General features: G+C 41.0%; 1 protein-coding gene across 1 annotated transcript in view; it reads right to left on the bottom strand.

The window, feature by feature from the left end:
• The window catches only part of trarg1a (trafficking regulator of GLUT4 (SLC2A4) 1a), a 25,876-nt gene extending 9,359 nt beyond the window's left edge, over positions 1-16,517 (bottom strand). Inside the window, exon 1 of the mRNA XM_037678146.1 lies at positions 15,633-16,517. Within this exon, the coding sequence (XP_037534074.1) occupies positions 15,633-16,043 (411 nt within the window). The 5' untranslated portion in view covers positions 16,044-16,517. The remainder of the gene's footprint in view (positions 1-15,632) is intronic.
• Positions 16,518-16,774: the final 257 nt, after the last annotated feature.

Raw genomic sequence — 16,774 nt, 5'->3', positions numbered from 1 at the left:
ATAATAATAATAATAATAATAATAATAATAATAATAATAATAATAATTGATGAGTTGTTTTTACAACTAAAGGCCTTTAAGGGGGCTGAGATGGGATAGAGTCAGGGCAGCTGACGGGGAATCAGAACGTCTCAACTCAACTCTCAGCCATTCCCACATCTCATGGTGTCTCTGAGCAAGAAAACCAATCCCCAATTGCTCCCTGGGAGCTTACATAGCTGCCCACTGCTCCACCTGTGTGTATTTCAGGTGTGATGGGTTAAATGCAGAGAACTAATTTCGCCATTGTATGGAAACATACAATAATAACATTCTCAGACTTCCCTTAAGAATTAAGAATGTTAAAAACATTAAATTACATTTTTCTTCAATTACAGTCTGAGACAGCTCTAAAAGATTGAATAATTAATTGTGGGGGAAAAATATTTGAAATATAGTATTTTAAGCAGTTATGTAAGGTTATGTAAGTTATGTAAAAAAAAAAAAAGTAAGGTGGTGGACTTTCCCCTAAGGAAGACTAACATAGTTGAAGGAGCTGCGAGGGTTAAACCCCTCCCAGTATTCTGGTGTTAAACCAGTATCTCACTGAACTGTGGCTGTTGGTGTGTATTTAGCAAACGGTATTTACAAAGGAGTTTCCAAAATGTCCCAAAACAGTCTCACTTCGCTTGCAGTCTTGTTGCTTGAACTTTGAACGTTTTAAACACTTGTGCAATAATTTTTTTTCTTCTTCAAAGTTGTCACAGAATCGTTGCTGGCGTCTCGAAATCTTCTCAATCTAGTTTTCTGTAATAGAGCATTAAATATGTATTTTGCGAGTTAGCTCATTAGACATCTTAAGGCTACAGCCCCAAATGTCCAAGTGATCAGTGAGAGTGCAACTGAAAATCTTATTTACTTTCGGTTTGGAGTATTCTCAAACAATAGTAGCCTAGTATATTTAGGTACATCTGGACCCATCAGGGTCACCAGCAGAGATGTCTTCACGTCTATTAAAATTTCAAGCTTCTTAAAGCATCTTAATCAGATCACGTGTCAGAGCAATAGAGGCAATGTTCTTATTTCTGAAGAACTAAAACACTGTAAATGCTACAACTCATACATTTTGATTGCTTTTATATTTTTTATCTTTTGAACTGAAAACACAGAGGTTTTCATTTTGTCTGCTCCCTTCTGTGGTTGCACATAAACTCACATGAGAGATTAGGCAATTCTTTTACACTGGATGCCCTTTCTGAATGCAACCTGGACCTGAACCCAGAGCCTCAGGATTACCAGACCGTGACACTGACCACTGAGCTACCATTGCTCGAACCGAAAACTCAGTTCAAATAAGAAAATACAACACTAATGGCTAATGGATTAGGATGTCTTAACTGAAACCCTCTGTTTGAAAGGATTTGTTTGGTAGGCGAGTGTGACGTCACGAGCGCTGCAGTATGGCCGCACTGACGGGAGCTCTGCTTCAACGCAATCTTTTTTTGTTCCTGTTGTTTTAACCTTTTTTTGCACCTACACCGGACACCCATGCTATGTTATGACCACGACACACTTTTGGAGTTTTCTGTGCTGCTGCTTTGCCATCATGACATCTTGCCACCGTGGTTCAGTTCCTGGCCCCCCTCCAGCTTTGGGCTCAGGCTCCGGCCTGTCATGGCAGCCATCTCCATGATCCTCCACCTGCCTGCACGGACCAAACTCTACGGACCTGCTCGGCTCCGCGGGGAAAACCTTGAATATTCTCTGTCTGCTGGACCTGTTTCTGGTGGGCAGTCTGGGAGGGTAGCTGCTGCAGTCGTTATTACCATCAAGCTGCTAACCAGACCACGCAGCTAACAGAACAGAACCGTGCTGCTGAAAGAACCTCTGCTAACTGAACCACATTGTAGATATAGTTCTTTTTCAACTTCTGGCGCCTTTTGTATTTTTGATGCACACTTTGGTATTTGTTGGTTTTTTTGTTTGCTTTTTTTGATGCCTCAAATCGTGCCCTGTCTAGGACACGGCGTGAGAGATCTTTTTTTTTATACCGTCTCTCCTCGTTTTCTTCCCTTTTCTCATCTAAGCAAAATATTATTCTGAATAAGAATAAGAGGGCCACGCTATTTATAGCCGCAGCTTCGTGCACTCCGCCCATCTTTCAGACGACTGTACGTACATATTCGCGTTGTATCTCCGTGCAATGCCAATAAAGTTTATTCTGATTCTGATTGTTGTCATTTCTTTTTTGGCGAGTCGAGACGGTTATTCTCGTCCTCAGCATTTCATTGCATTGTTGACCTTGTGTTGATTTTTGCACATGAAACCTAATCAAGGGTCAAGTTTCATATTGTAGTTCATATCATTAATTGCTGTTATTAAAATAACCAAACCGTGTTTATATCAGTATATTAGTAATGCATTTGTTCAAACTAAATCAGTTTTTTTACAAACTGTCTTGTGAATTTGGGAAACATGTTTGTATAGTAATTTTATCTTCACAGGACACAGGAGAGATTTCATTAAATTAATCACACACATAGTGGTGAGCAGCCTCTATTTGTGAATCTTGTTAATGTGTTGGAATGCATGCAATGCAACAAGTATTTAGCTTGTATTGCTAACGGAAGTTAGCCCGGTCACTGAGCACAAATGTTATATTATGTTATGTTTATTTGCAGGTTAACACAAGGTCAGCAATGCAATGAAATGTTCAGGATGAGAAGAAACGATTCGACTCACTAAAACAACAACAAAAAAACAAACAAACGAACAAACAAAAAAGAAAACAAGAAATACTAAAGCATGCAATACAAAGTAAAATACCAAAAAGTGAAAAAGAGATACAATATTTACAAGGTCCAAAAGAAATATAGTAAACAACAACATGGTAGAATATAACTGTTCAAGTAGGATGAATTCATATGAATAAATATTTCACAGGTAGTAAAATAAGCTAAACTGCACATGATATACTGTATATTGCACATAACTAATAAACTACACAGGTTGATTGACAGGTTATTGCACATGTAGTGAGTAACACTGAGATTAACTGAATTATGACGGTAAGGTGCAGCGGCAATAAACATATTAGGTGTCAGAAGTGACTTAGTGCAATCTTGTTGTCAGTAGCTCAGTATTATTATCAAGAGTTCAGTGGATAACAACTGTTTTTGTGTCTAGTCGTTCACGATAGCAGACTCCTGTATCGTCTGCCTGAGGGTAGTGGATGGAAACGTCCTTGTGCTGGGTGGGTGTGGTCCTTAATGATGCACAACAAGGAAATCCTACTGTAACACGGTTAGGTGAGATACAACGTCATTCCTAGTTCCAAGTAATGACTTCTGAGGCCAAAAAAAAAAAAAAAACCATCTCTGGAAACATCTGAACAATTTTAAAAAATCAAAGCTATGCTAGTCAGGCTAATACTTAGACTGGGCTTGATTCCAAAGTGGATATCAGCCAGCTGAAACTATTCAAACCTCAAAAATTTCATAGCAATTTAAATACACACTATGCCTTTTTTTTTATTTTTTATGCCACATTACTTTTGTCAGACTGAGATCAGGCGTGTTTAACATGTTACCAATTTGCAACAAGTTTCACAGAAACAGACTGCAACAGATCGCAGATCGCATTCAGTCGCAAAATATTTTCAGTTGAAGTAACTGTAAATTTTATGTAAATAACTAATGCAACAGTGATGCGACGTAAAAATGTTTGAAACATCATTTGCTTTTTAGATAGCGGAATTTTTTTTATCTAGAATACACCACATTCTGATTAGCCATTAGCTTGACATTAATCATGAGAAATTCTCTTCATTCCCCTTCCTGAAATTGTCCTTACTGCTGTTTGCTGCAGGTAAGACACTGACTACTCATTAATACTCCACAGAATCCAACTTTAAAAAAGAAAGCTGTCCCTTAAGTTAACCCTGCTCACTGTGAGTTAGGCAGATTGACATGCTAAAGCTTGTTAATTTGCACAGTCAGTGTGCTGCTGAAGCTAATGGGTCTTTATTTCTGCAGTATTTAATCACAAAGTAATGGCCAAACATTTCTACTTTTCTATGAGAATAAACAATATTAAAGTAGCAGAAGCATCTACTGTTCGTGTTGTAAATAAACAAATTTTTTCCACGTATTTCAACCATACATTCTGATGGAGCTACTAAAATCTTTTACATTTTTGTCCTACACAATAGCTAGTTTAATATTCACTCTGATGTTTGCAGTATTTGACTGAAGCCATTTACATACCCCCTCCCACCCACACACTTATATTCACACGCAGACGCAGTCGTATCTCCAGTACAACATATGCGAGTCCATATTTTACAGATAAATGTGCAGCGCGTGCAATAATGCTGCTGCAGTTTGGGCCCTCACATTACCGGGATGGGCTAGTCCGGGCTGTAAAAACCTATTACCCCTGCCTCTCCAATCCTTGTAATTGACTGCACATCTTCCGTATTTGCAAGCTACTGGCTTTCTCCACAAAAACCATCTGTCAGAGCTCTGTGGTGGCAGCCAGCTGGAAGTTAGTTTTTAGGAGGGTTGCTGCTGCTGGAAGTGCTGGAAAATGATGAAGGATGTCACTTTTTTCCTGTTCTTTCAAACCAATATCTACTTTAGAGATGTGTTTCAGGTGTGGTATTGAGGTGGGGTCCTTCTTGCACTATGTACCCAGACGATGCCTTTTTGGGACGGCATCTGCTTCACCTTAACCAGTATTCTAAGAATTAATGTCCGGCTGGATCCAGAACTTTATTTACTGGGGAACATTACAACTCTTCTGGGCTCGCTAAAAAGCACACGAATAAAATACATGGAAGTTGACTTGGGTGCAGCTAAGAAGTGCATCGCAATATCATGGAAACCAGATTCCCCTCCCTCTAAGACAGGTGGTTTTCAAAGATGAATAGCTGCATTCCCCTGGAAAAAAAAAAAAAATACATATTGTCTTAGAAAACAATACAACACCTTCTTGGAAATTTGGCAGCCTTATTTAATTTATTTAGATGCATCTGTGCACTGACCAGTTGCTTTATTTATTTATTTATTTATTTTCAGGGAGTGGGAGGAAACTGGGTTTTGCTATAGGTCAAGGACTGTTTTCCCTTACCTGATGTTATGAATTGTTCATGTATGTTCATTTATAAAAAAAATATATATAAATAACATAATAATAAAAAACCTAATCTACTTTCAAAAGCAACAGCTGGTCTGTCTGTCTGTCTGTCTGTCTGTCTGTCTGTCTGTCTGTCGTCAACAATCAATTATATTAGACAATTCAAGAAGTCAGTTTTAGATATTCAGATAAAATTCTGAGTGCCACATATCTTTCAACAACTTTGTTTAAAACTGTTTCACCATCTGTTAGAACCAGTACTGTCTGTCAGCAAAATATCTCGTGAACCACGGGACAGAATTTAGAGAAACTCTCAGAAAGTAATCACTGAATGCACGTCCACATCTCACTGATACAGTTAGTGCAAGTCAAGATGGCCACACAGCTAATCCTCCTCAGTCAAAACAAAAATGGCTTCAGTTTAGTTCATTTTTCCAGACGGTGCTAATTTAAGAGAGGTAGTAGCTGAGAGTTATCCCCAACACATATAGCACTAACAGAGCTTGAAAGGTCTCACAATATATCATGACATTATTTACAGTTTGGACCAAAACAGTGATAACTCTGTTCCTATCTCACCATGAGATGATTTAAATGTAAAGTATATACCAGTAAGGAACGCTATTCTTTAATTATTGATGGCACAAAAACACAGTAATTCTCATGATCCATCAAAATGTTCATGTTGTACAAACTAAACATCTATAATCAAACACAAACCTATACAGTGTTGTTAATATTTTAAACCTCGTGAATAGTTTTTCTAGCCTACACAGTGAGATATTTCAAGGTAAAAGAAGCACTACATTTACTTATGCATTTATTAAATATATTACTAATGTATTGTAAATTATTGACATCATTGTGCTCTTTTTGTGCTTTTGAAATGTTTTAAAAATTGCTCTGATCTATTACTTAGAAACACTAATGTTTTAATTTTAAGAAAAACTCAAGTGGTCAATACCAGTAGAAATCAGGCTGTAGGATGTTACAAACTCACCACTAAGGAGTTAAAATTGCACCAGAAAACAATTATGGTTCATTTATAGAACATTTTCAACAAAAATCAGTCCAAAAACAAACAGTTTAATTGTCTAACAAGCTTACAAAATAAACAAAAGTTGTTTTTTTCCCCACAGGCTAACCAACAACTGAACATAAAAAAATCTGCACCATAAACTGAGCAATAAATGCAGTTTCCACACTGAGCCTAGTCATTGCCATCATTTAGGCCCCATTTAACTAGTGCAGTTTAGTCCTTATGTTCATGACACACAAGCTGTTGGAAAATATGCAAAATTCACATCTCCAGTGTGTAAAAATGCAACAGTGAACCAGGGAAAGTTACATGAACCGAACAGAAGGTTGCTGGGAAAAGATCAGTTATGATAGAAAACTGGTATCAGAAAAAATTCCCAACAGTAAAGTGCTGTTTTGCTCAACTTATATGGTCAGGTGTGTCTTTGTTGATGTAGAAAAAGTATATGACAGAATGCTGAGGGAGGAGGTGTGGTACTGGAAGAAATCTGGAGTGACAGAGAAGCATGTTGGACTGGTACAGGACATGTATGAGGACAGCAGGACAGTGGTGAGATGTTCTGTCAGAGAGACAGATAGCTTCAAGGTGGAGGTGGGATTATATCAAGGATCACTCTGAGCTCCTTCTTGTTTGCTCTGGTGATGGACCGACTAACAGATGAGGTCAGGAATCCCCATGGACTATAATGTTTGCAGATTACATTGTGATCTGTGGTGAGAACAGGGAACAGGTGGAAGAGAACTTGGAGAGTTGGAGGTATACACACAAGGAGCAGAGGTCACAAAGGTGCGCTACTTCAAGTACTTGGGGTCCACTGTCCAGTAAAATGGAAAACATGGTAAAGAGGTGAAGAAGAGAGTCCAGGCAGGATGGAGTGGATGGAGAAAAGTTTCAGGAGTGATTTGTGACAAAAGTGTGTCAGCAAAGGTCAAAGGAGAAGTTTACAAGACAGTGGTGAGACCAGTTATTTTGTATGATCTGGAGACAGAGACATTGACAAAAAGACAAGAGAAAGAACTGGAAGTGGCAGAAATGAAGATGTTGAGGTTCTCCTTAGGAGTGACAAGGATGGATAAGATTAGGAATGAGATCATCAGAGGTACAGCACAGGTTGAACAACTGGGAGATAAAGTTAGAGAGACCAGACTGAGATGGTTTGGACATGTCCAGAGGAGGAACAGTGGGTATATTGGTAGAAGGGTGTTAGAAATGCAGCTGCCAGGACAATGACAAAGAGGAGATACTTGGATACAGTAGAGTGGACATGGAGGTAGTTGAAGGGAGGACAGAGAGAGATGGAGGAGGATGACTCACAGTGGAGACCCCTGGAGAGGGAACAGCCAAAAGAAGAAGAAGAAGATGGAGGGCCAGCATTCAAATACCATCCTCTCCTGACTATTTTTAATGAAAATGCCAAAATATTTTAGGTAATATTTAATATTGTCACCCAACGTAAACAATAAGATACAACCCCAATTCTGAAAAGGTGGGATGCTCTGTAAAATGTCAATAAAACTGAAATTGCAAAAACTTTAAAGTATAAGTCTAATGTATTCACAATAAAACATAGTACACATCACAGATGTATAAAATAAGACGGGGACAAAGGGTACATTGAAATTTTATGGCAGCAACACATCAACAACAACAAAAAAATATATTATTAATCATAAATTATCATTTTGTAATTTTGTTTGTCCGTTAGTGTAGTATGAAATGAATCAATGGGTGAATTTTAACAAAACTCTCAGTAATATTGGACAAAAATCTTTGATTGGTTATCTTTTGGTGTCGATTACATTAAAGATGGCTGCCACAGCTATTTGCTCGTAAGGGAGAAAAATAAAATGATGATGGCTCAGACATTTTTACAAACACTGAGCTAATACTTACTGTGGTAGTAGCTGAGAGTCATGCTCAGCATATATGACCTGTGCCAGTGTAATGAGTCCCAATGAGTTCAGGCTGCAGTGAAAATATGGATTTTATTTCTAATTGACATTTGTGTAAAAACTTGTCCATAAAGACACCAGCAGATCCCAGTAACTAAAATAGCACTAAATCCTCCAAATCTGCCTTTAAATCAACATTTTCTAACAGGCATGCCCTCAAAAAAAAAAAATCCTTTGTCTTATAATTTTAATTGAAATTGACCATTTTTCTCTGCCAACTGTCGTAATGCCGGCAAATCCCTTCGTATAATGTTTGATGTCATTGTGAAATTTAGGCATTCCCCTTTTTAAATTAATGGCTGGAAATCCTGATGACATCATTCTGGACCAATAAAAATGGAGTTTCAAACTGGCATTCCTAAACATAACTAGCTTGTTGTGAGGTGATAAATCAACACATTTCAACAAACTCGTTTCATTTTGGACCTTCTGAGCTGCAGAATTTGAAAACAACAATAATAACTCAGTACTGAACAATTCTTCACTGTGACTCATTTTGAAGCATGGGCCACAAAAACTCCAGGGGCTTATCATTGGACAACATTTATGGCAGGTTTTGATTACCATGACATATGTAATTTAGTAAATGTTACTTAATATGAAGGCAACAGCAGAGCTGGATCTGATTTTTGGAATTGGACGGCATCGACAGTTCAACAGCTGACTCAATGAACATTTGGGTGTCTCAAAGCCATGTTCTTAGCTTTATCTTGTTCTTTTGGGGTGTTTACCATCATTTCCTGCAGTCTGGCTGGTTTCCTCTGACCTCGCCTTATTAATAAAATCATAACGTCTTCCGTTCTCCAGAAGTATCCGTTACATTTGGGCCATGAGCGTGTCGGACCGAGAGGAGCTTCTGCACTCTAAGCTCCATTATCAGTCCCATTAGAAATGTGTTCTTGTTCTTATATCGCTGTCTTTTCTGAGTCAGTATTTCTAATCAAGTGATAGGAACTCCTTGATAGCCATTTGCTGTCTCTCTCATCTGCCCTTGCAGCGAGCGATGTTCTGATATTCTCTGGGAGGCCTGTATTTCCTTTCTTACATCCCCAGGCAGAGAGAGAGGGCAGGCTGGCTGCTGCAATCTGCCCTCTGCAAAGAAACTAAATTGACTTCTCTCGCCTTTGATTGAGTTAGTGGCCAGCTCAAGTTTCTCCCTCCTTCACTTCTCTGTTTCTTTCTGCCCTCTCTGTTCCAAGCCTCCGTGCCATTAGACCCGTGAGTGTCGGAGGGAGCGTGGTGACGGCTCGCAGAGGTACAGGCTGCCTCGTGGAAACTGCTTCATGGTCCTGATTGATGCACGACGTCCACACACGTGACATTACAGAACTAACGGGTTTCCTGTGGTTGCTGCATCCATCTGAGTTTAGCCTCTGTTGGATGTGGGATGTAAAGTCGTCTCGCTTCAAACTGCTGAGTCCTAAAGTAAGACGGAGAGAAAAGCTCTGCAGAGAGCGAAGGCTGGACAGAAGTCTGCTGGAGTCAGTCTCCCCACCATCACAGACATCTACACCTCCAGATGCAGGAAGAGGGCCACCTGCATCATGAAGGACCCCACTCACCCAGCACACACACTTTTTGCCTCGTTCCCCTCAAGCAGAAGGTTGCGGAGCATAAAGTGTAGATCCACTAGACTGAGGAACAGCTTCTACCCTGAGGCTGTTAGACTCATGAATCCCTGACCAGAAAATTCACTGTAATGCCACTTTAACTGGAGGTTTGAAACTTTATGCTGCTGATTATCCATGCTGCTGATTTCTTGCCTTTAAGCTGCTGTAGTCATACCCATCTGCTCACAACAGACTCATGTTCAGGCTGCTGCTTAATACACAGTCTTACATTATTAATGTTTAGCGTATGGTATATCTTAGATCCTTGTATACTGTTTCTTTTATATACTTTATACTTTTGTCATTTTTGGGTGTAAGTGGGACCTTGAGTTCACAATTTCCTTCCACCTATTTTTATTTTTTTACTCATGTAAAGCATCTTTGAGTATTTAGAAAAGCACTATACAAATAAAATGTATTATTATTATTATTATTACCTCATGTACCACATGTGATGCGAATGACAATAAAGAACCTTGAGCCTTAAACCTTGAAATTTTGAAAATGAAAAATGTGCATTACTCCACATGATATTGCACGATCTGGTGATCTGAAAGTGCTAAATGTGTTGAGGGTGACTCTCAGCTACTACCACACCAAACGTAGCTCACATCTGTAAACCGACTGAGTTGAAGCCACTTTTGTGTTGGCTAAGGGTGACCTTGATTTGGGTTAACTCCAAACATTAACCAGCTGTAGACGTACATTCAGTGATTTTTATTTCTGAAAGTTTCATTAAAATCCAATCCGTAGTTTGGGATATTTTGCTAACAGGCAAAGTTGACTCCGATAGTTAAAGGCTACAGTCAAAGTTAGAGCGTACGCATTGGAAACGAGTATCAGCTACTACCACACCAAATTCGATCTCAATATGTGCTCTGAGTTGAAGCCGCTTGTGGTGTTGGCTAATGTTAGCTAGCTGTGTCGGCCATCTTTACATGAGTAAATGATTACTTTCTGCAAGTTTCATTCAAATCTGGTTTGTGACATATTTTTCTAACGGTTGAGGCTAAAACCTCTAGCCTTTGCCGTCAGCAGCAGGTGACGGTGATGGCTTCTTCTGCTCTGCATGTTAACCTGTTCTCATGATGCGTGGATGTTTATGATGGTTAATTTGTCAACTTTAGGATGTTGTTGTTTTGGTTTATCTTTGTTTTATCTGCTCACAATGTTTTTCTCCATCAGCTGAAGAGCAGAAAATTAGGCCCATTTGACCGAGGCGTGGTTCTGTGTCCAGACTCACCCACTTTAATCAACGTCCATTTATTGTTTATTATTTACTGCCCACCTCCATGAATGGTGGGCTGTCATGTAATCTCTGTGTGCACGTGTTTGTTTGGTCACAAACACGAACTCTGCTTTTACTGAAACGCTCAGAAAGTAATCCTCGGATGTACGTCTACAAATGATTCACTTTTAGAGTCAAACGGGTTGAGGATGGCTGCTGCAACTAATCAGCGTTAGTCAACACAAAACAGCTGCAGTTCAGTCACTTTTACAGTTATTTAGCTAGAACATAGTGTGGTAGTAGCTGAGAGTCATCCACCACGCATCACACTCTGTGCATGACGTCTCGTGATGTACCATGAGATTTATTATCATGGTTTCATTTAAATGGCCCCAGCTCTCTACATAAGATCAGAGTCAGAGTTTCTTTATTGTCATACACAACACATGTGTTACTTTGTACATATGGTGGAATGAGATTGTGTACACAGGGTCCCAGTTACATCCCACAATAAAATGTAAAAGAAAAACAACGATAACATCTAAGATATGAACTAAGAAAAACATCAACTAAATATACACTAAGCAGTAGCACTAATAGCATAAAAACAATATACCAAAAAATCCTGATGCATGCTCAATAATCCAGGTAGAAAAATCTAAAAAAGTTAAATCTGGTCCTCTGGACTGGTTCATCCCAAAGATCCAGTCCCCCGGCACAAACAGAGTAATGTCGTGTATGCTGTTCAGTGTCAGGAGGGCTGTGATCAGTCTTACATCGGGGAAACTAAACAGCCACTGGCCAAAAGGATGGCCCAGCACAGAAGATCAACATCATCAGGCCAGGACTCTGCGGTCTACACTCATCTCCAGGCCAGCGGTCACTCTTTCAAGGATGAAGATGTTCACATCCTGGATAGAGAGGAACAATGGTTTGAGAGAGGAGTAAAGGAGGCCATCTTTGTGAAAAGAAACCGTCCATCATTAAACAGGGGTGGAGGCCTCCGTGTTCAATTGTCCCCCTCTTACAATGCTGTGATTGCTAGTATCACTCAGCCCTCTGTGAATAGTAAACAGCCATCAGTGTGCTAATGATCCATTGTTAGGCTGATGGTCCTTCTTGAGCATGTGATCAGTTGCTTTTGGTTGTCAGCAGCAAAACTGGTTGATCCACTCTGAGAAGGTGCTATTTAAGAGACTGAGCTGAATACAGCTCCTCAGACTGAAGAAGTCTCTCGGACGAGAGACGAAACGTTTCTACATTTTTTGTTGTTTTGCTTTGTTTTGGGTTTTTTTGAATGTCCAGAGGACCAGATTTAACTTTTTTAGAATATACCAAAAAGCAGCACGAACATGAGTCTGTGTGAGTAGATGAGCACGAATGAACACATCAGCATGAAACAGATCAGCAGCAACATGAAACAGATCAGCAGCAACATGAAACAGATCAGCAGCAACATGAAACAGATCAACAGCAATATGAAACAGATAAGCAGCAACATGAAATGGATCAGCAGCAACATGAAACAGATCAGCAGCAACATGATGTGATTTTTCACAGTGATTGTACTTGTTAGAGTTTCATGAGTCTAACAGCCTCAGGGTAGAAGCTGTTCCTCAGTCCCGTGCAGTCCTTCTCAAAAAGTGGGGCACAGAAGTAATGTTTAATACATGTTAGGACTCTATTCTTTGTTAACAAGTCCTCCGTTCTGGATGCATTTCACCCACAGCGCGCAGCAACAAAGAGTATAAACTCAAAGCGAGAGCGACACCTGCCCACTCTTTCGCGTTGACAACATTTTTTTGTTTTATCGATTGTCAAAGCACAAGTTTTATGTTTTTTTTTTTAAATTTGTTATAAAAACAGATGTTTAACAAATGTTAGGACTCTATTCTTTGCTAACAAAATATATTTTATGCCAATAAACAACTTGTCAGGTTCTTCTCTTGTGAGTGCGTTCCCTTCTTGTTGTTTTAGAGGTGATGATGTAGAGATGTTGTGCAGAGGTGTACTTATAACAATTTTTTAGACAAATTATACTATTTACAGTCGCGGCGGAGAGTTGGATGTGGCGCGAAATGTTTACTTCTTCCTGGGGGGGGGGGGGGGGGGGACCAAAAATAATTGAGAAGCACTGGTCTAGTGGTGCAGCACGGTGGCGCAACTGGTAGAGCTGCTGCCTCTCAGCGATCAGGTCCCTGGTTCAAACCCCGGTCCAGGGGCCTTTCTGGGTGGAGTTTGCATGTTCTCTCCGTGCATGCGTGGGTTTTCTCCGGGTACTCCGGTTTCCTCCCACAGTCCAAAAACATGCATGTTAGGCTGATTGGGAACTAAATTGTCCCTAGGTGTGAGTGAGAGAGTGAATGGTTGTTTGTCTCGTTTGTCTCTATGTGGCCCTGTGATGGACTTGCGACCCATCCCGGGTGTACCCCGCCCCTCGCACAGTGATTGCTGGACATGGGCACCGGCGACCCCTGTGACCCAAAATGGAATAAGCGGGTAAAGATAATGGATGGATGGATGGTCTAGTGGTTCTACACTTAAGGCTCCTCAACCTCCTGCCTGAGGGGAGTGGGGCAAAAATTGTGTGCTGGATGGGTGGGGTCCTTCATGATGCAGGTGTCCCTCTTCCTGCATCTGGAGGTGTAGATGTCTGTGATGGGGGGAGACTGACTCCATCAGACTTCTGTGCAGCCTTCTCCACACTCTGCAAAGCTTTTCTTTTCTAAGATGCTCTTAGTCTAAATTTCTTGCATGAAAGCAGCAAGGTCCTGGAGAACCAGTGTGTCCAGCTGAGACTCACGCTGTGGGGTACGTCATGGATTCGTGGGGAGTGTGGCAGACGATGTGTCTCTCAGTTCTGTCTCAAGAGGATGTTGAAGACGTTTATATATTTGGAATTATGATAGCAGGGACTCTGCTTTTTGGCATCAGCGGGGCTCTGTTTTATCGACTTTTGAAGCAGACGGCGGCAGCAGTTTCGACCGTGGTAAAGCTTCTGAGTCTGTGTGAAGGTCTGGTCCTCACTGTGGGAACTTTGAATCGTCTAGTTTACGAGCTTAACCGTAAGGTGGAGGCGATTGAGAATCGCAGGCCACCTGCGGCTTCTGGGACTCGTCAGCATGGTGGGTTTGACCTTGAGGGAGACTCATAGCATAGATCAGTGGAATGGAATCCCACAATTAGGCATTTTCGGAACCAGAACGCCCAGATGGACTCGAGGCTGAAGAAAAAAGTAATCTGTCTGCCTGAAGAAAATCAACAATCAAAGCATATCTGAATCTGACTCCCGACGGCCTCGGAGACGGGCCGGCTATCAATTTCTCCTGGGACATGAGAACCCAAGGACAAAAGCTTCATCTATCACATGCAAACACCCCCCCCCCCCCACAAGAACTTTCTATGCAAGCTTATCAGAACTGCTGGCTGGAACAACATCTTCAGAAACTGTGGCTGATCTGAAAAAACGCTCATGGACAAATCTCAACACCTCAATGTCAAATGCAAATGTAATCATGTTTTAATTGTGTTGCTGGTAGAGTTTTTTTGATGTCTCAAATCGTGTCCTGATAGACAAGATGTGAAAGATCTTTTTTTGTTATACCACTATCTACCCTCATGTTTCTACCCCTTTTCCTATCTAAGATTATTATCTGACAAGGATAAAATGGCCGCGCTTTCTACAGTTGCAGCTTCATGCACTCCGCCCATCTTTCGGACTACTGTACGTACATATTCGCGTTGTACCTCGGTGATATTCCAATAAAGTTTTTATTCTGAAAGGCGGCAGGTGGCATGCATTATTTCAATGAAGGCTTGGCTGTTGAGCTTACAGGTGTTTACAGGTGTTTAAAAGTGTTTACATGTGTTTAAAGGTGTTTACAGGTGTGATGTTAGGGCGTTGTTGGTCTAAATCAACATGTTTCACAAATGTCACATGGTATTCACATGAAGAAGTAAATGATTTCCACATGGAAAGTTCATGTTTTTTTTTTTTTTTTTTACCATCTCAGTCTTTATGGCACTTTGTTGATTACAAATCAGTTCTTTTAGTTTTTAAAAATATACATTTTATAGAGCAGCATGGTGGCACAACTGGTAGAGCTGCTGCCTCTCAGTGAGCAGGTTACCCTGGTTCAAATCCCAGTCCAGGGGGCTTTCTGGGTGCAGTTTGCATGTTTTCTCCGTGCATGCGTAGATTTTCCCAGAGTACTCCAGTTTCTTCCCACAGCTGTTAGGCTGATTGGTAACTGTTGTCCCTAGGTGTGAATGAGAGAGTGAATGGTTGTTTGTCTCTATGTGTCCCTGTGATGGACTTGCGACCTGTCCAAGGTGTACCCCGTCCCTCGTACAGTGATTGCTGGATATGGGCACTGGCGACCCCTGTGACCCAAAATGGAAGAAGTGGGTAAAGATAATGGATGGATGGATATTTTATAGACACTATTTGCAAAAATTTAAAAATAATAGTAATATTAAAAGTTCTGATGGACTACATCAAATAGTGCAGTTTGAAACAGCTCACTTCATTCAGGTTTTTCGAGGTGTGCTTATGAAATGTGGGTACACACTCCATGTAAACAAAGCACTACCTTGAACTAACTTGGGAATTTGTTTCCTACTTCATTTTGTTTTTTGTCCCTGACTTGGCAGTGAGTAGCTTTAACGGGAGGTAAAGTCCCACTCACCATGACGGAGTACACCAGGGCCACGATGCTGATGGGCCAAACGGGGCAGAAGCAGGACAAGATGACCAGGATCAGGTAGTCTTGGGGCTTAGGAGTCTCCTGGATGGCGGCGTTCCCGGTGGAGGAGCGGCTCAGGCTGGCCTTGGATGGGGAGAGCGGAGCAGAGGCGGCCAGCTGCCCCACAGAGCCCGACCTCAGGGCCACGCCGTGGCCGTTCTGATCGGCCTCCAGGGCCTTGTCGCTGCCGGGGGCCACGGTGAAGGAGGTGGACATCCTCACACCATTTCCCCCAGGCTCGGTGGTCACCGCCAGGAGCTTCTCTGTCTCCTGGAAGTCTGCGGGCTGAGGACCTCCTCCACCCTCACCACTCAGGTTGGACTTCAGGAAGTCGGTGTCCGTGTTGATGGCCATTTTTGACTCTCTGTTATGTCAAGAAGTAGAACAAGTTATTTGTAAAAACTAATTTAAATCTGATTGTAGGGTAGATGGTGTCGATGTGCCATAATACAGATAAACACAAGGTTTTACAATTAATCTAACTTTAATGGGAGAGTCTGTCTTTTTGTCCTGTGGTGGAATATTAATAGTAAATAAATGAATCAGATGAGAGCACAACGATTGTCCCAGATGTTATCACTCATCCTCCTGAGTCTCTGCTGCTTCCTTAATGTCCTTTCTTGGAGTAATTTCCAAGGCGGCTCAGATGAGACTAAATGAGATAAATTCACTCAGCTCCTGCTTCCATCCAATCGTTTGTCCAAAAAGTCACTCAAAGATTTTTTTCTTCCCTTTGAAAAGAAAAAGAGACGAAGGAGACGCGTTTGTCTCACAGCAGACACCCCCAGTGGTTCACTGTCCTCTGCTGTCTTCACCGCAGAGCCTCTCCACTCTACTTGGGACATCTGTCCAGCTGCTCCATTTAAACAGAGCACTTCCAGTCAGCAGCTTCAAAATAAAAGCTTCAGTTATAAAATCAAGGAGCAACATGTTTTATTTTCAAACCCAGAACCTCGTTTGACTCACGTGAAATCAAACAGTTCCTGTTGAAGTTACACAATATCAAATAATGAATCATGATCAGGATGTAAACAGGTTGAATGAATGAATAAATCTGTAATGCAATATCAGTATCAACAGTCTGC

Source organism: Nematolebias whitei, chromosome 6 (genome assembly GCF_014905685.2).
Source record: "Nematolebias whitei isolate Nwh7 chromosome 6, NemWhi1, whole genome shotgun sequence".
Taxonomy (NCBI): domain Eukaryota; kingdom Metazoa; phylum Chordata; class Actinopteri; order Cyprinodontiformes; family Rivulidae; genus Nematolebias; species Nematolebias whitei.
The sequence above is the reverse complement of the archived record's forward strand: the minus strand, read 5'-3'. Positions and strand labels throughout refer to the sequence as shown.